This window comes from Hemicordylus capensis, chromosome 5 (assembly GCF_027244095.1).
Source record: "Hemicordylus capensis ecotype Gifberg chromosome 5, rHemCap1.1.pri, whole genome shotgun sequence".
Taxonomy (NCBI): Eukaryota; Metazoa; Chordata; class Lepidosauria; order Squamata; family Cordylidae; genus Hemicordylus; species Hemicordylus capensis.
In genome coordinates, this window is record NC_069661.1 from 65494893 (window position 1) to 65521985 (window position 27093).

Below are 27093 nucleotides of genomic sequence, written 5' to 3' on the forward strand. Positions count from 1 at the left end.
CAAGTTGGTCTGCCTGTCTATCTTGGTCCTGTGTCTGTGCTTTAAACAGATGGCTGGTATGCAGAATGAAGGGCTCCAGGCCCAGGAAAGGGCACACAGTGTCTCTGTTACTCACTGCACCCTTTTGGCATGCTTCGTGGTACCTCTCAAACCTAGTCTTTCAGTCATTTTCCTATTCCTAAACTTCATGGAAGAGAAACACCAGCTACATTCCAGACAAATTTAGGCCGAGCTGGATTCTACAGTTACTGCAGAGTCTATAGTGGAGGTGTCCAGCAACTCCTATTATAGGATTAGATTGGGTCACTTTCAGTTTGAGACTCCTGAGGATGTGGACAAACTGCTTCAGACTGTGCGTCCAACAACCTGTTCTTTTGATCCTTTCCTACCTAACTTGGCTTATTTCATCTGGCAATTGTATTATTGGAAAGGGTCTGATAAATATTATAAAAGCTTCTCTGAGGGAGGGCAGGATACCTCCTTGTCTTAAGGAAGTTATTATTATATCTTATTTGATGATAATCCTTATTATTATTGGATCCCTCAGAGTTAGCTAATTACAGTCCCGTTTCTAATCTTCAATGGTTGGGCAAGGTGATTGAGCAGGTGGTGACCTCTCAGCTCCAGGCAGTTTTTGGATTATTCAGATTATCCAGACTCATTTCAAACTGGCTTTTGAGTGGGATATGGGGTTGAGACTGTCTAGGTCAGCTTGATGAATGATTTCCAATTGGTTATCAACAGAGGGAGTTTGACTCTACTGATCCTTTTGGACCTCTTGGCGGCTTTCAATACCATAGACCATAGTATCCTTCTGGGTCACGTGAGGGAGGAGGGATTGGCTAGCATGGTTTTACAGTGGTTCCGTTCCCACCTCTCTGGTAGATACCAGATGGTGTCACTTGGAGACTTCTGCTCTGCAAAACAAGAACTAAAGTATGGAGTTTCACAAGGCTCCATACTATTTCCAGTGCTCTTTAACTTCTACATGAAACTCCTGGGAGAGATCATCAGGAAGTTTGGTGCTGGGTATTATCAATATGCTCATGACACCCAGTTCTATTTCTCCATATCAACCTCATTAGGAAATGGCATATCTTCCCTAAATGCCTGCCTTGAGGTGGTAATGGACTGGATGAGGAGGAGAGCTGGTCTTGTGGTAGCAAGCATTACTTGTCCCCATAGCTAAGCAGGGTCTGCCCTGGTTGCATATGAATGGGAGACTTGATGTGTGAGCACTGCAAGATATTCCCCTCAGGGGATGGAGTGGCTCTGGGAAGAGCAGAAGGTTTGAAGTTCCTTTTCTGGTATCTCCAAGATAGGGCTGAGAGAAATTCCTGCCTGCAACCTTGGAGAAGCCACTGCCAGTCTGTGAAGACAATACTGAGCTAGATAGACCAATGGTCTGACTCAGTATATGGCAGCTTCCTGTGTTCCTATGAAGGATAACAAACTGAAGTTGAATCCAAATAAGATGGAGATAGTGACTATGGGGTGTCGGGACCCGAAATATGGTTCAGCTATGCCTGGGCGCTTTCCAGATCACACACTGTAAATAGCTTGCGCAACCCACTTACAACGGGAAAATACAGCTTTTTTTTTGCGACACACTTGTAATGTTGGACGACTAAAACGCAAGGATAAAATTTGAAAGAAGGCATTGGAAATGTGAATGTCACCTTGCTGACAGTGCAGGGACTCTGATGTCAAAACACAGGCAGTACAAAAGCACACTAATGGACACGTAGTGACACTGTTGTAGCATGGTATCTGGAAAGTGCCTGTTAGTGGTGTGCACGGAACCATGGAGGTGCGGTCCGGCACTGAGGGGGGTTGAACTTTAAGGGTGGGGGGGTAGTACTTACCCCTCCCGCCGCTCTTCCCCCTCCGGCGCTGTATTTAGAAGTGAAGTTTTGGGGGCGGAAGCATTTCTCCCTGCCGCCCCTGCCCCCGTCGTTGCCAGGAAGTAGTGTAAATAGCAGCACGCATGCACCCGTCGTGGCGCACGTGCCTGTCACTGCTGTGCGCGCACACGCCGCATACATCACACGCACGCTGCATGTGACGTATGCGGCATGTGCGTGCACGGCGGCGACAGGCGTGCCGTGATGGGTGCATGCATGCTGCTATTTACACTACTTCCTGGCAACGACGGGGGCAAGGGCGGCAGGGAGAAATGCTTCCGCCCCCAAAACTTCACTTCTAAATACAGCGCCGGAGGGGGAAGAGCGGCAGGAGGGGTAAGTACTACCCCCTGCCCTTAAAGTTCGACCCCCCTCAGTGCCGGACCGCTAGGCCGGCCCGGTTCCAAACCGGTTCGGAGGCCTCCAACATGGCCTCCGGACCGGTTCGTGCACATCCCTAGTGCCTGTTCTGGATGGGGTTACACTCCCCCTAAAAGATCAGGTACGTAGCTCAAGAGTACTCCTGGATACAGAACTCTCTCTGGTTTCTCAGGTTAAGGCAGTGGCCAGGAGTGCTTTTTATCAGCTTTGGCTGATATGTCAGCTACGTCCATTCCTGGAGGTAAATGTCCTTAAAACAGTGGTGCACATGCTGGTAATCTCCAGGCTTGACTACTGTAATGCATTCTATGTGGGGCTGCCTTTGTATGTAGTCCGGAAACTACAATTGGTATAGAATGTGGCAGCCAGACTGGTCTCTGGGACAACCTGAAGGGTCCGTATCACACCGATTTTAAAATAACTGCACTGGCTGCCAATACGTTTCTGAGCAAAATACAAAGTGCTAGTTATTACCTATGAAGCCTTCAGCAGATTGGGTCCAAAGTAGTTAAGTGAGCATCTTCTCTGTCATGAACCCTGTCACATATTAAGATCATATGGAGATGTCCAGTTACAGTTGCCACCGGCTTATTTGGTGGAGACTTGGGACCAGGCCTTCTCTGTAGCTATCCCAGGGCTCTGGAATGCACTCTGTTGAAAGAAGAGCATCTCCTTCTCTGCTTGCTTTTAGAGAGACCCTCAATACATGCCTGTTTCTCACGCTTTTAACTGAAATTAATTTCAGACAGTTTGTTTTTATCCCATGAGGTTGTTTTAACTTTTTATTCTGTGAAATTGTTTCAGTTGTTTTTACTCTGTTTTATATTTGCCATGTTTAAAATTGTGTACACCGCCTAGAGATGCACATATCAGGCAATGTATATGTATATGTACATGTACATGCACATGTATATATGAGATAAATAAGATAAAGCATATTAAAAAGATCCATTGTAAGCAGAAAGTTAATTTTTACCTCTAAAGCTTTGTTGTTTTGTGTTTAAAATTTCAGCAGTGAGCAGGGTAAAAGAGAACAGGACCCACATGTTAGTGGTCTAGGATGGCCAGTGAAGGCTCCAACATCCCAAGCCCTGTGGTGCGTCAGATTGACAAACAGTTTCTGATCTGCAGCATATGCCTGGACCGCTATAAGAATCCCAAAGTACTCCCCTGTCTGCACACTTTCTGTGAGAGGTAAGAGCTATTTCCGTCCCAATCAAAGTGTTTACAGTGGATTGTTCTCTCTGGGCTGCCTCAGTGATCAGTTCCCAGAAGTCTAGAGTTACAGTTGATGAACCTTCAGTCAAGTCAAAGAGTTCTGCTGAAACATAATACTAAAATTTAATGAATAGGAGGATAAAATACCTTTAGGCTTACTTGATTTATAAGGAGGATGAAGAGGATTCAGATTCTGAAGGATAGGACTGTAAAACTAATCTTGAATCTCACTATGCAATTTTGGCAAGCAGTTATGTTGTGTGTGTGTGTGTGTGTGTGTGTGTGTGTTTTATATATGAAAAGACCTTGCCTATTTTCCACACATTTATAAAATGTGCTGAATAATGTAGAAGCAGCCATTTTCTGCTAGCCTGCTGAATTTAGGCAATGAATCTGTTTACTTGGAAGGGGATTCTATCAACTTGAATATATATGAAAGTATCATTGCCACCTTTTTTGGCAGTACCGTTCATGCCTTTAACAACTACAAAATAGGTAGAAAATTAATAGGTGGCCTTTTCCTAGCACTATATTTCTATGGCAGTAAAAGCGATACAAGAGCATCAAAAGAAGGTGGATATTATCTTACAAGGTTTCAGTACCTACAGGTCAGACATGTAGTATATAAATTGCTTAGAAATATAGGGAATTTGAGGGACACTTTTTGAGCAAATTATATTAGAAAAGCAAAGTAAATACTTATTGAGTTCTATCTATAAAATACTTGGCCATTTAGAATGCAGGGGGGGAAACACATCCGTTAAAATGGAAAGCAGACTTAGATACATCCATATCAGACAAAAGTTGGGGTTGGATTTGGAAGATCTCAATGTTTACGTTAAATGTAAATCTGAAAGAAGGCTTTTATGAAATCATGATGCAATGGTACTTGACCCCTTGAAGGCTTAAATATTCAACCTGTCAAAATCAATGCACAAGATGTGGTAATATGGGTGCTAGATTGATTCATATGTTTTGGATATGTCCAAGCATAAAACCATTTTGCATTCAAGTACCTAAATGCATTCAAGAAATGACTAGATATTGCTTGTCCATAGATCCCTTAACTATCGGATCACTGGTCTTAATAGAGGACTGGGAATTAATAGTACATCTACTCACGGCCACAAAGTAAAGTGATTACTAAAAATGGGAAAAATCCTAACTCCCCAATATGGAATGATTGGTTAATTAAGATATGGGACATAGTTTAAATCATGAAGTTGACCAGCTATGTTAGATGTCAATGTATAACATAAAATGTTTTTGTTCTTTATTTTTGCTTGAGTTTTTTTGTTTTGCTTATTGGAAAATTGTATATGATCTATTTATGTAAGGATGATTTAATAATCCAATCAATCCGTCATCTTTATTACAGTCCAAGACCAGGATTTACTAATTTAAAAAACGTAAAATAAATATTTTTTTAAAAAAGAAAGTGGACACATTGTCTCCACATTGCCCACCATTTTTACATTGTTGACTTATTTGGGCATGTTTTATTTTCATTTTGTAGGAATACATTTAGGCAGTTGCTCTAAAACAGACATTTGTACTTTGAATGCAGTGGTGCTAATGGCTGTTTAGCATCCTATACTTTTTAGAAAACTCTCATTTTTTGGCATATGATGCAGAAGTCACTGAGTCTGAAAGGCAGTCATATTAATTTGCTGCCGTGGGCAGAATTTAGTCTGTTCAGCTTTTGGCATGCTCATGCAAATGCTCAACATTTGTACTGGTGGGCCAAAAGCCAAATATGGGCTGAAAACAGCCTGTGGTGACAGATGCACAAAATTGCCTTGCCACAGGCTGAAGCACTTGGAAGTCAGCACATGCTAGACTTTTTCCCACAGCCACCACAGAGTGAGGTAATCACAAGAAGAAGCCCAAATTATTGTGGGCCACTTCAGGGGCCATAATTGGCTGGGATACAGGACAAAGTATGAATGATGGTGTTTCCAGGCAGATATCATTAAAAAATGCTGAGCATTGTAAATGTGTGCATGTTATAAGCAGTTAATGTCTGTCTTCAAATTATTGATGATATTCTAATGTCATCTACACAATATAGTATAATGTTGTAATACTGTAATCGCCTAGAGTGGGTGGGCAGGAAGGCGCCAATGAGCTTACCTTCCTACAGATGATCCTAGGCTTGGTGGTGGGAGTGTGCTCTGTGCCCCCACATTCACGGAGCAGGGCGGAGGGATCCGAGGCCCAAACTTGATGTTCTGGCCTTCTGGCATCCCACAGTGCAATGTGCAACACACACGTTGCACTGGGGGATTTCGCCCCAGGCTGCGTTAGGCTGTTTGTGAGAACAGCCTCACTGTGTAATATAGAAGCAGGTTGGTAATGAGGCACTGTCTCTGCAGGGACTCCCCAAGAAATATTCCTGAAGCACTTGACACCATAGCCCTATTTAGGCATTATGTTGTACCTCTATTCACATGTCTCTACAAATATATATGTGTTTGTGTGAATGACTGTACCTCTGTTCATTTTAAAAGTAAACCTGGTACAGGCCCCCTCAGATGCATTGTACAAATAAGAAGTGTACGGCTGCTGTATCTGTGTTCAACATAGCATGTGAATTATTGTACCTGTGTACAGATCTGTACCTGTATGCACTGTATCCAGATTGTATAAGTAATGAACAGAACACATGGATATAGCTCATGCCATTGAATAATATGATATTTAATCATTTACTAACCCTGTAGGGCTGGAATTCAGATGGTAGCACACATATTGTTTTCTATATCCAGTTTGGATTACTGTAATGTGCTCTACCTAGGGTTGCCTTTGAAAATGTTTCGGAAGTTTCAACTAGTCCAGAATGCAGCTGCCCTCTTCCTTAGGAGTGGCCGTAGATTTGATAGTGTCACACCTCTTTTACGGTTGCTGCACTGGTTGCCTGTTTGCTTCCGGGTCCAATTCAAAGTGCTGGTTCTCACCTACAAAACCCTTATGGGCTGAGCACCTATATATCTCGGGATCATCTCTCTCGGCCTCTGTATCCTGCCCTGTGAGGTCTTCTCTGCTGGCCCTCCTTAGTGTCCCAGTCCCTGGTCACTGTTCCCTCTAAGGCATGAGCATGTGCGCGTGTTCACAAGTTTTTTAATGTCTGCTCAGTTAATTTTAGATCCTGCTCAGGTTGACTCAGAAAGGCCCCATTCTGAATGCATGTGCGCACATACTGCCTTGATACTGCCACCCAGAACAAAACTCATTCCACACAGAGGTGAAAAAAATTAGAGGGACCACTGACTTTAGTGTAGTGCATGGTGCCTGGGCCCATAGGAGGGCCTTCTCTGTGGCAGCCCCTCTTCTTTGGAACACTCTTTCCCCATATTTGTTCAGCCACTTCCATAGCTGCTTTTAAGGCCCTTTAAGACCCTTCTGTTTTGCCAGGCATTTATTAATAATAAATAATAGAGACCACAGAAATCACCATCAGCCAATTACAAAAAGCAACTTTACTGGGAACAGCCTTATATTCTGCGACGATATCTATAATAATAACAGCAACAACGCTGACAATAAAATTCAGCCATCCCAGGTCCTTGGGAAGGACTTGATGTCTGGATAAAACAAACCAGTCAATAACACCTGTCTGACTGGGTAAACAACAACAACAACAACAACAAATATGTTGTTTGTTATTGGTATTGTTGTTCACCGCCTAGAGCAGGCCTGCTCAACTTCGGCCCTCCTGCAGATGTTGGCCTACAATTCCCATAATCCCTGGCTATTGGCTGCTGTGGCTGAGAATTATGGGAGTTGTAGTCCAAAAACAGCTGGGGGGCCTAAGTTGAGCAGGCCTGGCCTAGAGTCTTTGGAGGAGGCAGTATATAAAAAAATTATAATGAATAAATAATAAATGCATGAGGGCTTTCAGATGCAGCATTTCTATGTGATCCTTTATACTTCTTTCCGACGTGCTCTTAAAGAGCTCAGGACCTCCAAAGTGCTCTTAAAGAGCTCAGGAGGGGCATTGAGTGCTGCTTAACAGGTTGCAGAACGACTTGGAAAGAGGCAATCCTTGCATGTAAAATGCATAAGACGTAGGTGCTTAAAGCGATTTTGATCTTGGTTGGTTAATGCTGCTTTAAATCCAGACAATGTTATCAGTGGACACTTGGTTCACCAGAGAATTCTTTGGGTCTAGTGCCTCAAGAATGGTTAAGCTACCTCTGAAATAAAGCCTTGAAAACAATTTGATATTGTACATTTGTACTGCCAGCAAGACTTCACAATCTTTCCTGCCAAACTTTGGAGCAGAAAAAGCGTTAGGATAACCAGGAACCCTCATTTAACTTCAGTGGTTGCAGGGGAGAGGCATTTCAATAGGTGCAGCTTGCCATGGAGTGGTGAGAGAAGCTTCACTTGCTGAAACTCCTCCTTTTTCTGTCTTCCTCTGCAGCTGGTCAAAGAGTATTTGTCTAAACTGTATGAGAGTCTGCTGTTTCATGTGAGCTGGAGTTTAGGCTGCACATTTTTTTGAATAGCGGAGGGAGAAAATTCAAGAGGGTATGATGAGACATCATTGCCCACACTTACATATTTTTGTCTCCTTTCCAAGGTTTTGCAAATGTCAATAATACATATAAAAAACCAAAACAAAGGCCTTTGTGACCAGAGATAAAAGCAACTCAGCTCTTCCAATCTCTGGGAAAAACCTGTTGTTTTGACTTTCAGCTCTCTCTCAGTGTTCTTGCCACTTTATTTGGGTAGATTGTCAGGATGTTTCCAGTAGATTTTTTTTTAAAAAGATGAACGATCCACTGTTCTACCCCCTGAGATTAGTTGCAACATGTGAAAACTCCAAACATTGCTAATGATGACCTTTCCATGTCTTCTAGGAGATTTTTTTCTTCTGTTCTGATATCTGCCTCTCTTTTGCCTTCTTCATTAGGTGTCTGCAGAATTACATTCCAGCCCACAGCTTGACCCTCTCTTGCCCAGTGTGCCGACAGACATCCATCCTGCCAGAGAAAGGGGTTTCTGCTCTTCAGAACAACTTCTTCATCACCAACCTGATGGATGTCCTGCAGCGAACTCCAGATAATAGCATTGAGGAGTCTTCCATCTTGGAGACTGTCACAGCTGTTGCTGCAGGGAAACCACTCTCCTGCCCCAATCATGAAGGAAATGTAAGTGAAATGGGCTTCCATAATGGTTATCATCTGATCTTTTTAAAATTAAAAAATGGCAGCTCTCATTGACTCAGATAGATTTCTAAGATTAAAATTGGGGGCTATTTTGTTTGTCAAGCTTTCACAGCAGCAATTCTTATAGGATCAAGTTGGCTTGTACTACCAGATGTGGGACTATTTGCTTTTCCAAGTAGAGCTTTAAAGATTGTTCATTTATAACTGGAAAAATTATTTCACTTACTTGAGAGACTTTATTCTGTTTGGATACAGCTACCATATTAAAAAGGGTGGATTAGATTCAATTTGTGTGTTCTATCAGATCAACCATTAGTGAGCACATTGGGGGTTTTTGGGGGTTTTTTTTGTAGGCAGGTTCTTGCATTTATGTTTTACATCATTAATGTTGTCCTCTTGATATTAAGTTCAGATGTTAATATTCCAGAATCTAGTAAGCAAAATTTTCTGCACCCATTTTATTGCAAGTAAATAGAGATTCTCTTCCTTTGCTTCTTTCTTTCTTTAATTCCAAGAAAGAGTTGGAAGGCCAAAAATACATCTCATCCTCCTCTCATACCACCACTGTTGTGTATCCTCTTCTACCATCAGTCTGTGCAATCCAGACCATAATCTCTTACAAGTAGGAAGCAGAAGGTGCTTACAGAGCACATACCTCCAGAGCAATGAAGCAAGCAAGCAAGCAACCAAACCAAACCATATGGTGCAGAGGAAAAATATCCCAAATCATTAGGTACCCACTCCAGGTCATTGGCTAGTCTGACCTAGTGAAGCATTCCTTTCTGATGCCAGGCCAAACTCTGCAAGTTAAACTTTATACCACTCAATTGTTACTGGACTGGATTTCATACCATCCAGTGTTATCTCTTCAGTTATGGCAGTCATTGGCACTAGGAGATGGAAAATCTGTGTAAACTATATATGCTAACATGGAACCTTGGGAATAAGTGGAGCATATGGTCTGAATTATTTCATTATTTCATCATTCCACTTGAGCTAGCGGGTTGGCATCTCTGCGGGTACATCCGTGAGCATTATGTTTCATCTAGAATGTGGCAGTGAAATGTGACTAGCACAGCAATAATTGTCTCTAATGATTAGGAAGCTTCTTCTAAAAGTGAGACATAAGTGATTAGCAAGCAGCAAGCAAAGAGACTTAAGCATGGTAGAGGTAATGTTGCTTGTGACCAGTTTGATAAAGACAAGTTTAATAGTTGCAGGGACAGCAGCAAAGGCAGTAGATAGCCCCCACCTCCCCACACTGTATCCTGCTGCTTCTGCTATTCCACTTGTAGGACTATCTAGGACAAGACTTTTATTTCCCATATTATATTGTTCCCTTATTGTAACATAAACACACAAAAATCTTCATTCCCTAAAATATTATGCTTATGTTTATTTTTCATTCAGATTAGTAGAAATTCAAAAAATCAGATTCAATAGTGTTAGATATTATTCTTATTTGTAGATATATCATGCAGCATGAAGCGGGAGCATTACGGATTTTTTAATCTGCCAAAAAATGGCTCAGAGTAAATATTACTGCACAGATAGCCATATACTGAGAGAGCTAAATATCTAAGTAAAAGAGTTTTGTGGCACTTTAAAGTGTTAGTCTTTAAACTAACTCTTTATTGTGTTAGTTATTGATTTATTGTGGCATAAGTGTTCATTGTAACACAAATAATTGAGGTTTTTAAGGTACTGCACAATTCTATAGGTTTTTGCTACAACAACATGCCAAGCCCTTTGGGAGACACATATATATGTTATATATATACAAATCTAAATTGTAAAAACTTATCTAAAATTAAATCTCCAGTGTTAAATGCATGGGCTTGTTTTTGTTTACTGTCAGAAAACAACTAATATCTCTCCAGTTGTGATGAAGCATACATATAAGTGATAAAGATGCTAATTGTAGGAAAATGATTTATCTTTTGTTGAATGTACAGTGAGTCCCCAGCTTGCAAACAGGTTGTGTTCCAAAAGTTCGTCTGTAAGTTGGATGTTCGTAACTTGGAACACATATAGTTCCCATGAGGGATGACTTGTTTGTATGTGCGGGTTGGCGTTTGAAAGTTGGGGACTTCATTAATTTAATATGTTATGGAACTTTGTTTATAAGTATGGGTCATTTGTAAGTTTGTAAGTGCCTATATCGGTTTTTCTTTTAATCTGCAAGCACTTCTTGGCCTTGCTGGGTCCTTAGTATAATTCTTTTTAACATCATCTTGTCTAATTTGAAAAACAACTGATGCTTTATCCCTCTGGTAAATTTCTAAATGTCAGCCTAAGCAATGCAGATTCTTTTCTGTTAAACTTGTGAGTGCCAAGAATATGAGCCTCATTATATGCAAAACTGATGCCACCCTATTTTGTAATCTTGAGTGAGTCACTGGTGCTTTGAGCATTCTATGAAGTAATGTAATCCTTCTAAAGCAACAAAAATGACAGTCTTATTTAAAACTGAATAGGTGGAAATGACAGCCATAAGTGTGTCTATGTCCTTTCAAAGCACCAAAATTGTATAGGATTGTCTTTGCTTGTGTATGTAAAATGGAACAATTGTCAACATAATTCATAAACATCACAGCTATAAATCCATATCCTGGTGTTAAATGTAAGCATTGATGTAAGCATTGATTTACATTTTAATTAAATACAAATATATTTGTGGATTATACAGTAGTTTTAAACTATGGTTTCTTGTTATGAAGTGAGCTTTGTGCTCACGTTGCTTCTCCCCACCCCCACCCTGTGACCGGAGGACATTTGTGCTACTATTTTGCTACAAACTACAGTTTGTTGTTTTGTTCAAATATAGCAACTGGTTTGCAGCAAACCATTGTAATGAAGCACAGCTATCAAACTAGGATCAGATTTTGGTTCGAGAACAAACTATGGTCTATTGGCATGCATGGCTATTAATACTATCACCCCATGTAAAATTTGTGTGTGTGTGTTTTATTTACATATTTTAATGAAATAGGATAGGAAACCTTCCCTACTTAGAACTTTAAGTAGTAGTAAGGTGGTAAGTAAAAGAAGACAGTTTATAGCCTATAGCTGTTTATAGCCTATTGCTGGTATAAGAAATATATGATGATATCTTTATATGATGATATTTCCCATATCATCTGGGTGTATTAAACCAGTTAATACCATACAGAGGAATGTGGTAGATTTCCTTTCAAGTCCTTGGGATCTAAAACTGTCAGAAATGAAAACCAAATTACTATTCAGTTTAATTCCAGCTTATCAATCAACTACATTAAAAAAAAAATAACATAGAAAATTGGTAAAAGCCATGAAGAGTTAATGGACAATTTCAAAAAAACCTATGCATTGCAGTACATTATAGCATATACTAATGGAAAGCTCCCTCTCTCAGTTCCATGAATTGTGGCAACATTTCTGTGAGTGTAAGGTCTGGATAATGGGAAGCATTCAAAATAATTCTAAATGAATAAATTTGTGCATTCTAAATTGCATGGGTGGAAGATATTCTGCTTGCACAAGGGGGGATGACTCTCTTTTGCCAGTCTTTCCTACCCTCTGCTGACCCCTGCACCTCCAAAAAATCTTCTCCTAAGGGTTTGGTGGATCCCCAGTCACAGGATCAAATGTTCAGGGGACAGCAGAGGGAAGAAAAGATTGGTGAAAATCGCCCCTTACTCAAGTGGGGCATCATCTGCTCATGTAAGTGTTAGAGGAGATGCTGCCGATAGCATTTAAACAATACCCTCCTAATCTGAGAAAAGCTGCAAATTTTAACAAGATACTTGTATTATAATGTAAGTCATACCCCACTGCTCTCTCTAACCAGCTGATGGAATTTTACTGCCAATCTTGTGAGACAGCCATGTGCCGGGAATGTACAGAAGGGGAACATGCAGAACATCCCACAGTACCTCTCAAGGATGTAGTAGAACAACATAAGGCTTCTCTTCAAGCACAGTTAGATGCTGTCAACAAAAGGTATGCAACTTCCTCTGTCATACATGCTCCAGGATTCACAACAGACTGAAAACAAAAGGGAAATTAGTTTCTAATTTAATCAAGTTTGTAATTTCATCAAGGCCTCATGACCTCTTGAACAAGTGGCTTGTGACACTATTGACACTATTGAGCATTAGTAGAGAGATGGGAAATGCCAGTGTTCCCTGTACTTTCCCATATCACCTGGGTGTAGGAAGTTCTGTTGTCATAATGCAGCACTGTTCATTGACTCTCTTACAGAAAGGTGGATAATGCCAATTCTGATTTATCTGCATGCTGTGTTTGATTTCATTATGCTATCATATTGGACTGCAATGAGAGCGGCCAGAGAGTCTAATAGATTCTGGAGATATTTCAGACACAGGTCTTCTATGTCTTAAATGTGTGAAATTTGAACATGCAGCCCCTCATATGCTTTTGTACAGCCTATAGTTGTCTTGAAAGGCTCTACAACTTGGGATACCCAAGCCCTCACCCTCTGCTTCAAAATCTCTGTATTGGTTCAAATATAAGTTTGAAAATGTGATGGCCAGAACTGCAGAAGACCCAAAGATGTGAATTGAATCCCAAATTCATTGATCTTTCCATTCTCAAGATGACTTCTAAGGCTGGTTAACTTTTGGGGGAACAGGAGGGGGAGGCAGTACCAGTGCAGGATATCTGTTAACTGTAGTTTGGTAACTACAGTGCTAGCAAATATAGTTTGAGCATTAAATTAATCAAAGTGAAGCTAGGCTGTGTGTACAAACTATGGAAACTGCAAATCATAATGTGTGCTTTGTGCAGCTTTTGCTGCTGAACAAGTCTGTCTTCAGTCCCAATCCTCTACCCTGTTATAAAGAAATTTTAAATATCCATATGAAGATCATGTCTATTCAACAAAATTGCCTACAAACATCAAACCTGAATGTCGTCTGAACCCTCAGTGGTGGCTCATTGCTTGTTGCTGCTACTTGAGGAGAGTAGTAATGTGCCGGACCATTCTCTGTCAGCCCCGCCCCCTGGGCAAGCCCAGTGCTGATGCAGCCCCGCCCCATCCTTGCCAGCAGCACTGGTGCCACCTGTCTTCCCTTTCTTCACTCTGTCCTCAGGTTGGTGAACCTATACTGCTGCTTAGTAGCTCAGGCAGGCAGCATGCATGCATCCAGGTTTGCCAGCCTCTGCCTCTCCCTTTCAGTGCTGGCAGCCCAGTTGAAGCAAAGCCCAGCAGTCACTGGCACAGATTGATGAGGGCTGGCACTGTAGTTGCCACTTTGAAATTGCTTGAACTCCTGTCTTTGCTTTGACTGGGCTACTGATCCCAGAAGGGAGAGAAGAAGGGGACCTGGAGGATGCATTCACCCTGCCTGCCTGATACAGCAAGCAGCAGCTCTTGCCAGCCCCGGGACAAAGTGCATGCCTGGAAGGGAGGGGAAGAGAGGCAGTATCAGAGACAGCATCTGACACAGTGAGGTTGGGCTGTTGAAGGCAAGGACGGGAGGGGAAACACCACAAAAAGAACAGGGGCAGCAGTAGCAGGCCAGTGAGGTGATGCCTGGGGTGGCGTGGGGTGCTCACACTCGCTGCCCAAGGTTGTGCTTCACTTTGCCTCAGGGCAAACTACTACCAGGAAGTAGATGCTAAAATGAAAACATCCTAATAAAAATGGTTGTGCCATAGGGCGTAAGGAGGAGGAACTGTGGCAAGGCTTATTGAAACACCATTCACTGTATCTTATTCTCCAACAGGCTTCCTGAGATAGACACTGCACTTCATTTCATATCTGAAATTATACATCAGCTCACAAACCAAAAGACCAGCATCGTAGATGAAATCCATTCCACTTTTGATGAACTCCAGAAGACTTTGAATGTCCGTAAGAGTGTGCTGCTTATGGAACTCGAAGTGAATTACGGCCTTAAACATAAAGTAAGATCCTTTTCCATGTCAGTAAAATGCCATTGATGTTAACTATTGTTGCATGAAGCCACTGAGAGTCTTGATGTCTGAAACCTCAACTTCTTTAGCAGAGAAAGTATAGGAAATGGTCTCTATGCAATGTACAGTCAATTTAGAAGCTTGCTTTCATTTCACTTTCCTTTCCATTTTCGTTCTGTGGAAATGAGCCTGTGCGAACAAACAGCTTCAGAAACATTACCATAAAATGTGTTTGAAAGGAACAATAATTGGAAGCAGTATTAACGAGACAACTTTTCCCTTTCAAATTTCCAGAACTTGTATTAATATATCCATGTAAGTGAAAACTAGAAATTAAACGATTGTCACAATTCATGGTGAATTGCTTCAGCCTAGTTTCATTAGGTACAATGTTCTGGAGAAGTAGACAATAAAAAATAAATATGACTGTTTACAGTGCTCTCACATTATTAAATGAAGGTGATAATAATAAACTAGCTGCAGGCATATGGAAATAGGGTAGCTATGAAACTTTCAAGTCTATAATTTGTACTCCTGTGTATTAAAATCCAGCAGCCTCTTGTCTTATTATGAGCATAGTAAAGCATCATGTTGAATCTTTCCCTTTGCTACAGAGGAAACTACACATCTGAAAAATGTGTATGAACCATTTAAAACCATTATTTATTTTTTGTGTTTTCTTGTTGCTTGCTACTTGGGAATTTAGTTCATCTTACTCAGATATAGAGGTGATAGCTTTAGAATTCTGTCTGGATTCTTCAGGTTAATTCAGCACGTCCCTGATGAATACAAAACAGAAAGCATTGTTCCCTCAACTTATTTTACCTGAAAGACTTCCTTTACAGTCTTTCAACATACAGGTATCACTACTGTATATTGTAGTGATGATACATAAAACACTGAGCCAGAAATATGTTTTCTGGTCAGGGGCATAACTACTATTAGGCAGGGGGAGACGGCTGCCTGGGGGCCCCCACACCTCGGGGGCCCCCCCAGAGGCAAGTCACATGTGAAGTGAGTGTGTCTGTATCAGCGAGGGGCCCATTTTAAAATTTTGTCTCTGGGTCCACTCCAGCCTTGTTACGCCCCTGATTCTGGTGCAGTTCTATGGTTACTCAGAAGTAAGTCCCACTATGTCTAATGGGTAACATTCCTTAGTAAGTGTGCTTGGGATAGTGACCTTAATTGATTTTTTTAAACGATACCTGGCTTCATTGTGCTACTTGTTTGTTTGTACCATTTTGTTTCATTTTGGGGGTTGATGAGTACATTTTATCCAACTTGTTCTAAATTTAATGAAAATGAAAATATAGTATGCCCCCCCAAAAAACAAACAAACAAACTTGGAAATAGTGGCTGACATTCTAACCAAGTAATGTATGCATGTTAGGAGGGTCTGTGAGGATGCAGCAGGAGCCCTCACACAGTTCTCCAAGTCGTCTTGTACTCGCATTGCTATGCAAGAGCACTAATATTTCCAAGCGCTGTCTGCACTCTGGAAGTACTCTGTAAGAGTGGAAACGATCTCTGGGGATCAGCAACGTGTTTCAGCTCTTACAGAGCAGTTCTGCAGCACAGGCAGTGCTTGACAGTATTAGCACTCTTGTGCCAGAGGACTGGTGGAGTTGCACAGGGGCGTCTGCTGCGTCCCTGCAGACCCTACTAATGCATGTGCTTCTTTAGGATGCCAGCCAGTGGTCTGGAACTGTTCTCTTTCCCCTTAGGGCCTGACATGAAAATTGTTAGGCAGTTTTGTTTGGGTCACGAAACTTATCAATGTGGCCTGTGGTGGGAATTTAGCGAACAGTATGTGAAGCTGCCGCTTCCGCCACTGCCCTGTGAGTAGTAATTATGGTTCTAAATACTTTGCATTTTCTTTTAAAAAAATGCATTCCAGTTACTAGTGGAAGATTGTGTGTGTTTTCCAGTGTTTCACATTTTTGCAAAATTTTAAGGTTGAGAGAATTTTAGGCCACAATCTTGTGCACACTTACTAAGGCCATTTTAGTGAAATCAGCAGGAATTATTTTTGATAAATATACATGGGGTTCAGACTCAGCATTAAGTGTTATGGAGTCAATTATTATGAAAGCATGGGAACGTACATTCTTCCCAAGATGATTCTGTGTATTGAAGAGAATGCCTTCTTCGTTAGGAGCCCTGCCACCTATTGAGAACATCTGGGAAGGTCCATCTGCCGTTGCCACCATCTTGTCTGGCAGCTGCTCAGGGATGGGCCTTCTCCATTTCCTCCCTGATGCACTCCCTACTGAATAAGAGCCTTTTAAAAAGTGGTTAAGATACATTTGTTCATCCAGGCTTTTAATTAGACTTCTTGAATTTAACATTATTTTTAAATGTTAAAGTGTTTTAATGTTTTAATTTTGTTTTAATTTGTGGTATTTTATTGTAAACCGCCCAGAGACATAAGTTTTGAGTGGTATATAAATATATTAAATAAATAAATGAAAACTCTAGTTTCCCATATTCATTTTTGCAGGTAAACAATTCAAAAAGTGTGCCATAGCTCAATAGATGGGGATTGCTTTTGTTTCCTTCTTTCATTTATCGGAATGTTGGACTTTGGTCAGGGAGGTTAAAGTTCAAAAATGTCTAGTCACCCTTGATGTTCGCTGGATGACCTTAGACCAGTCAATTTTTGTCAGCCTAACCTGACAAAAGTTAGTCACTGCATTGTTGTAAAGATAAAGTGGATTAATCCACATCCATCTCTGCCAGCCTGAGCTCAGTGGAGGAAGGGTGAGGTACATATGTGAAAAATAATAAGGCAGGTGGGGTTTGCAGGAGGGTAGCCATCCAGTCATGGCTAAAAGCCCCTCTCAGACATTATGCCTTGGGAATCCTCTGAGTTGAATGTCAATTTGAGCTCCCTAAATCTTTGCATCATTTTTCAAACAAGAGCCCTGGAAGGTATTCTTGCAGAATTTACTAAAACAAGGGAAGTAAACAAGATGCCATTATTTTACTTTGAAGAGCCACTTATTAATAGGCCTCGATTTAGTTGTATTAGTTGTACAACTAGTACAAGAATCATGGTTTTTTGTTTAGTTGTATGCAGCACCATAAAATGAAGCAGGTACACACTGAACAACCTGGCCTGCTTATAGTGGCTCTTTAAAATTCACCGCTTGACAAATCTTCAGTTTGGCAGCTTTAAAATAAATGCCTGCATCCTGTCCCACCTTACCAAATACTCAATTGATGCTACTCCAGTCTTTTAAAAATTGAACTCACCAGGTTCTGCAGCAGTTCAAAGCCATCCCCAGATGCTTCCCACTATCAATTATGAATATGATAGAAATACTGCTTGCTTTATAACTTGATCCATGGTACAACCATGGATCATGGTACAATCATGGTATTTTACTCTCTGTCCAGGTCCTGCAGACTCAGCTTGATACCCTGCTGGAAGGACAGGAAAATATTAAGAGTTGCAGCAATTTTACCGCCCAATCCCTCAACCATGGCACTGAAACTGAAGTCTTGCTAGTGAAGAAACAAATGAGTGACAAGCTGAATGAGCTGGCTGTGCGCGATTTTCCATTACAGCCCCGTGAGAATGATCAACTGGACTTCATAGTGGAAACGGAAGGGCTGAAGAAGTCAATTCATAATCTTGGTACTATTTTAACCACAAATGCTGTTGCCTCTGAGACAGTGGCCACAGGTGAAGGACTAAGGCACACTGTGCTTGGACAGCCTATGTCAGTCACCATCACGACCAAGGACAAGGATGGAGAGCTCTGCAAAACTGGAAACGCTTACCTCACTGCTGAGCTAAGCACACCTGATGGGAGTGTGGCTGATGGAGAAATACTTGACAATAAAAATGGCACTTACGAATTTTTGTATACTGTCCAGAAAGAGGGGGACTTCACTCTCTCATTGAGACTCTATGATCAGCATATTAGGGGCAGCCCATTCAAACTCAAGGTGATCAGGTCGGCCGATGTGTCTCCTACAACTGAAGGAGTCAAGCGGCGTGTTAAGTCTCCTGGCAGTGGCCATGTGAAGCAGAAGGCTGTGAAAAGACCAGCTAGTATGTATAGCACTGGCAAAAGGAAAGAGAACCCCATTGAAGATGATCTGATCTTCAGAGTAGGTAAGGCATGTGCTGTATTCTAAATTCAAAGGATTAGGTGTTTGACTGGAAATGGTATACATCGTCGCAGACTGGCAGTGGCATCTTTAAGGTTTCAGGCAGGAATCTCTCTCAGCCCTATCTTAGAGAAGCCAGGGAGGGAACTTGGAACCTTCTGCTCTTCCCAGAGTGGCTCCATCCCCTGAGGGGAATATCTTACAGTGCTCATGCTTCTAATCTCCCATTCAAATGCAACCAGGGTGGACCCTGCTTAGCTAAGGGGACTAGTCATGCTTGCTACCACAAGACCAGCTCTCCTCTATATATCATTGTTGTATATCATAGCTATAGATCATAGTTGTAACAAAATATGGCTTATGAGTTGCAGATGGCTACACTTGGCTCCTGCCCTCAAACCAAGGCTGCAGTCTTTTGCACACTTACTTGGGAGTATGTTCCATTGAACTCAGTGGAATGTAGTTCTGATCTAACATGCAGAGGATCAGGCTGTGTATAGTACACACCGTGGTAAAAGCAACAAAAATTTACTCCTAAATATCCTTTTCTCAAACTGGAGATTGGTTAGTAATGAGGAAATGGCATGCATGTGAATATGCATGAGGCGTGAGGTATTTAAGGCATTGTTAGGAGTACACTGGATTTAAAAGGTATTGAAAAACTTCAGTGTCATCCTCTTGCTGTTTCCCTTGCAAGCTGCTACTCCTTTCCTGCATCAGCAATGGGCACAAAGGAGACACTGCTCTTCAGGACTAAAAAGATAGAATCGGACAGTGTTCTTCATTGTAAAGGCCAGGATCCAGTGGCAGTTACTATCAACCCTTTGTGTAGCTTCTTGACTAATTGTGTATGGGGCCTGTGTGATGCTTCAGCCAAAGCTGAATACTCTCCACAGTCCACATGACCCTCCCCGCTGTGCATTGCTGAACTTTGCAACACTTTTAAGGGAAATTGAGTCCTCTTGGACCCCTGCACCATCTTGGAAGGCATACACAGAGTGATAGGAAGTGTAGCTCTTCCCAGCACTTTCCCCAGAGAGCTCTTAAGAGAGGGATCCGTCTCTCTTAGAAGGCCCTCTCAAGTGCAGTACTGTGCAGAAGTCAGCACAATGGGAAATGGCTCTCACACTGAAGGGTTTTTTTTTTTTTGCCAGAGTGGCCCCCACATGAAAAATATTGAAGATCTCTGGAACTGTATTGCCTAATTTCTGTATTATTATTCTTCTGGTATTGCCTAATTTGTTTTGTGTCCATATCTTCTTTTAGGTACCAAAGGGAGAAACAAAGGGGAATTTACAAATCTTCAGGGAGTAGCTGCATCTACAAATGGAAAAATATTAATAGCAGACAGCAATAATCAGTGTGTACAGGTATGGCAACTTGATTTTTCCTTCTGAATGTAAGATCTTTATGGAAAGATATAATACTGATCCACACAGGAAGACATGTTCTTTAAGATACCGGGATTATTGTTCTTGAACAAAATAGCTGTCTGGGATTCGTAGCAAGAAATGCAATGGGGTTAATAATTCTGTGTTAAATACGACTTCATATTTTCCTGAAATGTGTGGGTTTTTTGCGTTTCTATCCCACCTTTACTGTGAGGAGCTTTGAATCTGCATACTTGGTTTTCTTCACACACTACCATCTAGGTAGTAGCCATACACATGACTAGCTGGCTTCATAAAGAAACAAAGGCACATTTGGAACAGTAATATCAATGGGGCATTTTGTATTTCAATTACTGCAGCAGACTTGTGTATTTAGGAGCTCAAGTAGATTTATGAACCACTCCTATGTTCAGTCAAAAGTATTTCTGTGTAGTATTTGGATCATAACATGCCACATATTGCATAGTCTGGGGGGTTCACTTTTTCTATCTCAGTTTGGTAGTTTCAAACCTGTGGATTAATTTTTCCTTCCTTTGACAGATATTTATGTTGTAGTTTTATCCAAATAATTTTGTTCAAACCAAACTCATTGGGACTGAGGGGCACTACATTTGTTGGCCAGGATCTGAAATGGTTTGTCTGGTACTCTGTGGATGAATAGGGGCTTTTCAGTGACCCCTCTCCTGAAATCAGTTGCCCTATGGCTCCATAACCCTCACCCCCCCAAAAAAGATGGAAGCCTATGGAAACATGCTTCATGAAGCCTGTTGTATTATATTTGGCCATTTTTTATGTTTTGTTATTAGAAGTTTATCTTTGTGGTGAGCCTGTAAAAAGGGTGTGAGGTGGAATCGGAAATCCTGGAGTTGGGTTCCTATGTGGGTTTGGGGGAAAGATTAAAATATTTCTTTTAATTGCCCACTCACTCAGTTCTTATGTGGGTTGGCGGGGGGGGGGTTAGGTAGCACCCATCATGCCCTACCAACCCACTTTGGTGTCCCTAGGACCTACCCATGGGGAACAATTGGATGTTTTGAGTTCCCCATTGTCCCCTATGACCGAAACCAGATGAGTGCACAAATTTTGCAGTGCTGCCTTGAAAAAAAAACATTGCAGAACAGAAGCACACAGCCCCTCCCCACACAGAACACCACATTTTGTCATATACACAGTCAAAAAATGCCCCCAAAAGAATCACTGACCCAGAATCCATTGCCAGCCACAGTGTCTGCGCTGCAGTAACATCATTGGCACAAGTTGCTGTCTCACACACAATTATAACTCCTTACTTCAGCACTGCAACAGCTCCACAGCAGCACCCTTAACAGCCAGCAAGCATAGCCATAAGCTCAATTAGAACAAGGTCTTCAGCCACATTTGACTGAGTCCACCTTGCAATGCAGATTGCAAAGCAGACCAGAGCAGTGAGTGAAGCACAAGTTAGTCTCAAGGCCAGACATGGAGCTCATCACAGCAATCACCAAGAAATATTAGAGAGAGCTGAGCTGCCACTGTCCGTTTCTCACCACAACACCATCTCGCAAACAGGCCAAACCACAACTCAAAGATGGGAGGCAGGCACCCAAGTTCTGTCTTGGTCAATTTGAGATCCAGCAAAACTAGATAGTTATAGCAGCAAGCAATAGTACAGCAAGCATATTATGCTTACTCAGTGCTGAGAAAACCACAAAATCAAACCTTCCTTCCTTCCATCCTGTCTGCTACAGAGAGACAGGAGGACAGAGCAATCATGGCCTGATGGATAAGAAACAAAGCTTTTAGGCTCTTACCATGAGAAGAAATCTTCTTTCTTCTCCAGCGTATATCCCTCCTTGCCTGCCTGCGTGTGCCTGTATAACAGCATGGCCTCAGATTGGTGCTGGGGTTCCAGCTGACAGCCTGACACATGGATCTGGGTTTATGTCCATCTAATCATTGGCCATGTGGCAGTGGCATGCATGTGTGTCTGGGTGTGTCAGCAGCACTAACAGGCGGACTGTGACACATCTGACTTTGGGGTTGGCCAGGGTGGGGTGAGCTGCCAGTGGTGTTGTAGTGGGTGGGGGTGACCATGAGTCACTCACCCTCCATGGCCAGCTCAGAATAGCCCAGCAGGGAGAGGCTGGCCTTCAGGAAGACCAGCCGCTCCACCATATCAGCATCCATGTATGTGCGATAGGGTGTCATCACATCCTTGGCCATGGAGAACACTTTCTTGTTCTGGATGGTGGTTGGTGAGCACAAGAGGAACTGTTCAGCAACCGCCGCCAAGTCCGGCCAGATTTGGCGATGTGTTGCCCAAAACTGGATCCGCTCTGTGACCCAGCCTGCCGTCGCCTCCTTCAGGTATTGCAGCAAACACTGCTCAGCACTGCTGCAGGATTTGGTGGGCTCCTCCTGTACTCCTGGCAACATGCCAAGGAATCCCTTTGTGAACCACCGGGTAGAATGCGGAGGCAGAAGCACTGGCTTACTTGGTCCTGCCAGGGACACCACACTGCTGGACCGGGAAGTGGCAATGACGCTGCTTCTAGGGGTGGAATGCTCACTAACAGTAGCCACTCAAGCATCCTCCTCCTGGTTGCACCCGAACCTCCTATCCTCTGCTCACCTAACCTCTGCAACCAGGAGGTCCCTCTAATTGGACAGTTCATCAGGGGTGACTCCTTTGCCTTTCATCCTTGGATCACATAATCAGGACAAAACATGCGCTGCCGATGCACCCAAGGGAGTGCTGAACCGATCCACCACTCCAGTCCTCGGCTGACCTGCCAAGGCGATTGCTTTCTCAGTGGTCAGCATGGTCTGGAGCTTACCCATCATCTTTTCAAGGACAAGAGTGGCAGGCAAAACCTGGCTCTGGGTTGCTGTCTGGGCACACAAGCTGTTCGTGGCAACAAAGAATGGCTCGAGTGCCAGTACAACCTTGGAAAGGAGCACCCATTGCTGCTTGGAAAGGTTGCACACTTCCAAGCCATGCCTCCTTGCCAGGACATGGCTGGCTGGCTCTTGCTCCTGCAGGCGCTGGAGCAATAGAAACATGGAGTTCCACTGGGTCAGAACATCCTTAGGGGTCAGGTGTTCAGGTAGGCCCAGCTCAAGCTGCCTCTACTTGAACATATGCCTACCCTTTTCACTCTGGTGGAAGAAAGCTGCTATCTTGCAGTACCTCTCCACAAGAGCAGGATGGCCTCAGCAGGATGGCACCTAGCTCCTGCGACAGGGATGTCTCACCTGGTTGATGACAATGACGAATATTTATATACTGCTCTTCAACCAAAGTCCTCAAAGTGGTTTACACAGAAAAATAAATAATACATAAATAAGAGGGTTGTCTGTCCCCAAAGAGCTCACAATCTAAAAAGAAACATAGGGTAGACACTAGCAACAACCACTGGAGGGAAGCTGTGCTGGGGGTGGATGGAGGCCAGTTGCTCTCTGCCTGCTAAATCTAAGAGAATCACCACTTTAAAAGGTGTGTCTTTGCTCAATTAGCAAGCTACAGCCCCAAAAGGGGAAGTGCACCCCCCCACACACACACACACAACCAGGTTCAGAGTATGCGCCACACAACTGACACAAAATGAACCTGGGATGCCCTAGTTATGTTGGCAGCATTGTCAGTGACCATGAACCCTCGACAGCCAACCAGCCATCACTCCACTTGGCAAGTCATGGCTGCCAACAGCTCATCTGCCGTGTGGTCAGTGTCCAGCACCTCCACATGCAGCACAGCCCACCTGTGCTTTGCTGCATTGGAGTGGCTGGCCACCCCACCACCACCTGCTGTCCCCTCACTCTCCTGACCCCACCAGTGCACCATGAGGGACAGGAAAGCAGTGTGCCTCCCACTGGGACTGGTCCACAGATGGACAGTAAAGTACACGCTGGTGTCAGGGGGCTGGTGTCAGGGGGCTGCTGTGTACACGGCCTCCCTGTGCACCCAGTACAGGAGGGGCGATCCGCCTGATGAAGGTGGTGCATGAGAGGATGTTGTAGTCAGGGCTGACTACTGGTGTTCTCCACCACCTGGTGTTCTCCACCACCTGGAATGGCTGGTGTTCTCCACCACCTGGAATGGCTGGTTGTCCAAAGCAATCATCCCCCAGTGGTTCAGGTGATGAGTTGGGGCTCTGAGTGGCCAGACTACTTGCCCACTGACTACACTCACTACGCAGGCAGCTTCCCCTGCTTGAGAGTAGGTGCCTTGCCGTGACTCGAGAACACACCAGGCCTATTGCTGCCAGCAGGACCATGTACCCCCAGGTGATGCCATTGCAGGTGCTGCAGCATACCGGTCGTCATAAGATGCATGGGATCTACCCCTGCTGACCTGTGTCCCTCAGTGGACTGTTTAGGTGGTGGTGGTACTGGGCTACTGGTTCGTTCTGGGGGCTGCTGCCACCACCACCACCTCCCTTGGTCTGGGGCTGAGAAAGCCCAGGAAGCGGAAGTACTTCCTGCTCCTCCTTTGAGACCGGTGGGTTGCATGGGGACTGGGGAGGGAGGGAGCGATCTGGCTGGGCTAGTAGGTGACAACACCTCCTCCTCTGCTGACACAGGAACAGCTTCTTCCCTGAGTTGAATGACAAGCCAACCAAGAAGCAATCTCAAGCCAATCAGAAGTCAGTGCCAGAACACCAGTCAGCAAAGGGAAAACATGGAGACAAAATGGTGCTTGAATCACTTGAATCGATTTGAGCTTGAATCAGGGTTGATTCAATTTGAACTTGAATCAAGCCTTTTATTTTAAGGATGATTAAATTAGAACTTGAATCGCTCAAATCACCCTATTCGAGCTTGATTTGATTTGACTCAAATCAGTTTGCACATCTCTACCATAGCCTCACTGCGTAGAGACCTTTCTAGAGCTGTACTATGATCCCCCCACTGCCAGACACATTTAAAATGTCTTAAGTATATATTTCTTTAAAAATGTGACATGTACAAGGGGGCAAGGATGTGTTTTTGATCACGTATGCCCTACAGGTGTTATATTCCAATTAGCCAAGACTGATTGCGGTTCCTTGCAGATGGTGGCAGACCTGCATACCACTGCATCATGTATGAAACAGCCTCTAGTAGGCTCATTGTGGTGCATAATCCAAAGCTTTGTAAATGCCAAGGCTCTTCCATGTGCCAAATGATCTGTGTAGAAATAATGGTTCCCCATGTTATGATTAGATTATATCTTGCTCCAAATTAGAAGGGGAAATTCCTGTGCATATAGAGCTTGGCATATGCATTTATAGCCTTGTCAACACTTGTCATGTATTCCTTTTAATTAATGAAAGTGGCTCCATGTTATATATATAAATACATTTTTATCATAGATGTTTTCTACTGACGGCCAGTTCAAGAGTCGCTTTGGTATTCGGGGAAGGTCTCCGGGTCAGTTACAGCGGCCTACAGGAGTGGCTGTGCATCCTTGTGGTGACATCATCATTGCTGACTATGATAACAAATGGGTTAGCATATTCTCCTCTGATGGAAAATTTAAGGTAAGTTGCAAGTGCACATGTGAAAATCCTTGTCATTTACATTTAGTTTTTTAAAACTGTGTTGGAGAAGAATTGATGGATTTTGTTCATAATCTTTGTAAAGATTGCAGTCTTGGAAAAACATTTCTCTGCAGATCGGAAAAAATTAATGAAATGTTTATGCTTAGGTGGAAGGGAGAAAAGAATAAATGCATTTTCCCTGATATTAACTGGCCAAAAAAGAAATAGATAATTGTATACTTGGTGGAATCTCTTCCAATCTCTTGTTTTAATTTAATGCAGAACCTTCTTCACAAAGAAAAGAAAGAGGATATTTGGATTTTAGAGTGTAATGTGTTAAGAGTTATTTAATCCTAATGGGCTTATATGAGCAGTGTGTGCCCATTGCTTGTTAAATAGATGTTCCCACTGCCTTTCCCCCATTTATAGTCTTCAGCACACACACCCCAAAAGTTGAATCTGAAAGTTGGGAGATCCTTGGGAATGGTGCAGGGGAGCTGCAGATGATGGGGGTGGGGGGTGAAGTTGGCAGGAATTCTTGACCCCATGTTGCACAAGTGTAGATGCCTTTGTTGGGCTGGGCATCTTTGATCTAAGTCAAGGTAGGTAGTGATGGGAGCAGGAGCACAAGATTAGGACCATGGGAGGAGTATGGCTGCGATTTGAAATACTCACAGAGCCAAAATGGTTTGCTTCAACAAAACCATGAAAAGAACAGTTTTAATGACTTCCCTTGCTGCTGAATTGATAGGGTAGGCTAACTAACCTTTAAAAACAAAGTGGGTGCTAGTTCCTGCCAAACAGCAGCTTGATGCTCACAACCATTCAAATAGAGATGTGGAAGGTAGGAACCGCTGAAGCATTCTTTGATCTGTGCTTGTATTGACATCTTGCTGCTGCAGAGGGGAAGAGGCTATACAGTATATAAGTTGCCAGAGGCTATACAGTATATAAGTTGTGGCAGTCAGTGAAAGAGAAAAAGAGGACATATGGGCAATGGTATGCCATTCCTGAATCTCTCTCGACTGAAGCACCTTTGTGGCTCTCCAGCCCTTGCCCAATTCCAAAACATATTGTCTCCATTTGACTAGTGACCTGTTCTCTAAGAGTTTATTATAGAGTGCGCTCTGTGTGTGTGTGTGTGTGTGTGTGTGTGTGAGTGTGAGAGAGAGAGAGAGAGAGAGAGAGAGAGAGAGAGAGAGAGAGGAAATTAAATTTTTCTCTTTGCTCCCATAGACAAAAATTGGATCTGGAAAACTTATGGGACCGAAAGGTGTTTCTGTGGATCGCAATGGGCATATCATTGTAGTGGACAACAAAGCATGTTGTGTCTTTATCTTCCAGCCGAATGGGAAAATAGTAACAAGGTTTGGAAGTCGTGGCAATGGAGACAAACAGTTTGCAGGTACACTTTGTGGGCAGTATTAACCTCCCCCTTGCCTCCTCTTCTTACATTTGAATGATGTTTGAACATGTTGTCAAAGTG

At 42.9% G+C, this 27093-nt stretch overlaps 1 protein-coding gene across 9 annotated transcripts in view; it reads left to right on the top strand.

The window, feature by feature from the left end:
* The window catches only part of TRIM2 (tripartite motif containing 2), a 105928-nt gene that overhangs the window by 59107 nt on the left and 19728 nt on the right, over positions 1-27093 (top strand). For all 9 annotated transcript variants that reach the window (XM_053253157.1, XM_053253158.1, XM_053253161.1 and 6 more), the window contains 8 exons: positions 3298-3479; positions 8422-8659; positions 12507-12658; positions 14407-14587; positions 17996-18719; positions 19982-20085; positions 25440-25607; positions 26844-27012. In XM_053253157.1, coding sequence (XP_053109132.1) covers positions 3346-3479; positions 8422-8659; positions 12507-12658; positions 14407-14587; positions 17996-18719; positions 19982-20085; positions 25440-25607; positions 26844-27012 — 1870 coding nt within the window. In that variant the 5' untranslated portion in view covers positions 3298-3345. The remainder of the gene's footprint in view (positions 1-3297; positions 3480-8421; positions 8660-12506; positions 12659-14406; positions 14588-17995; positions 18720-19981; positions 20086-25439; positions 25608-26843; positions 27013-27093) is intronic.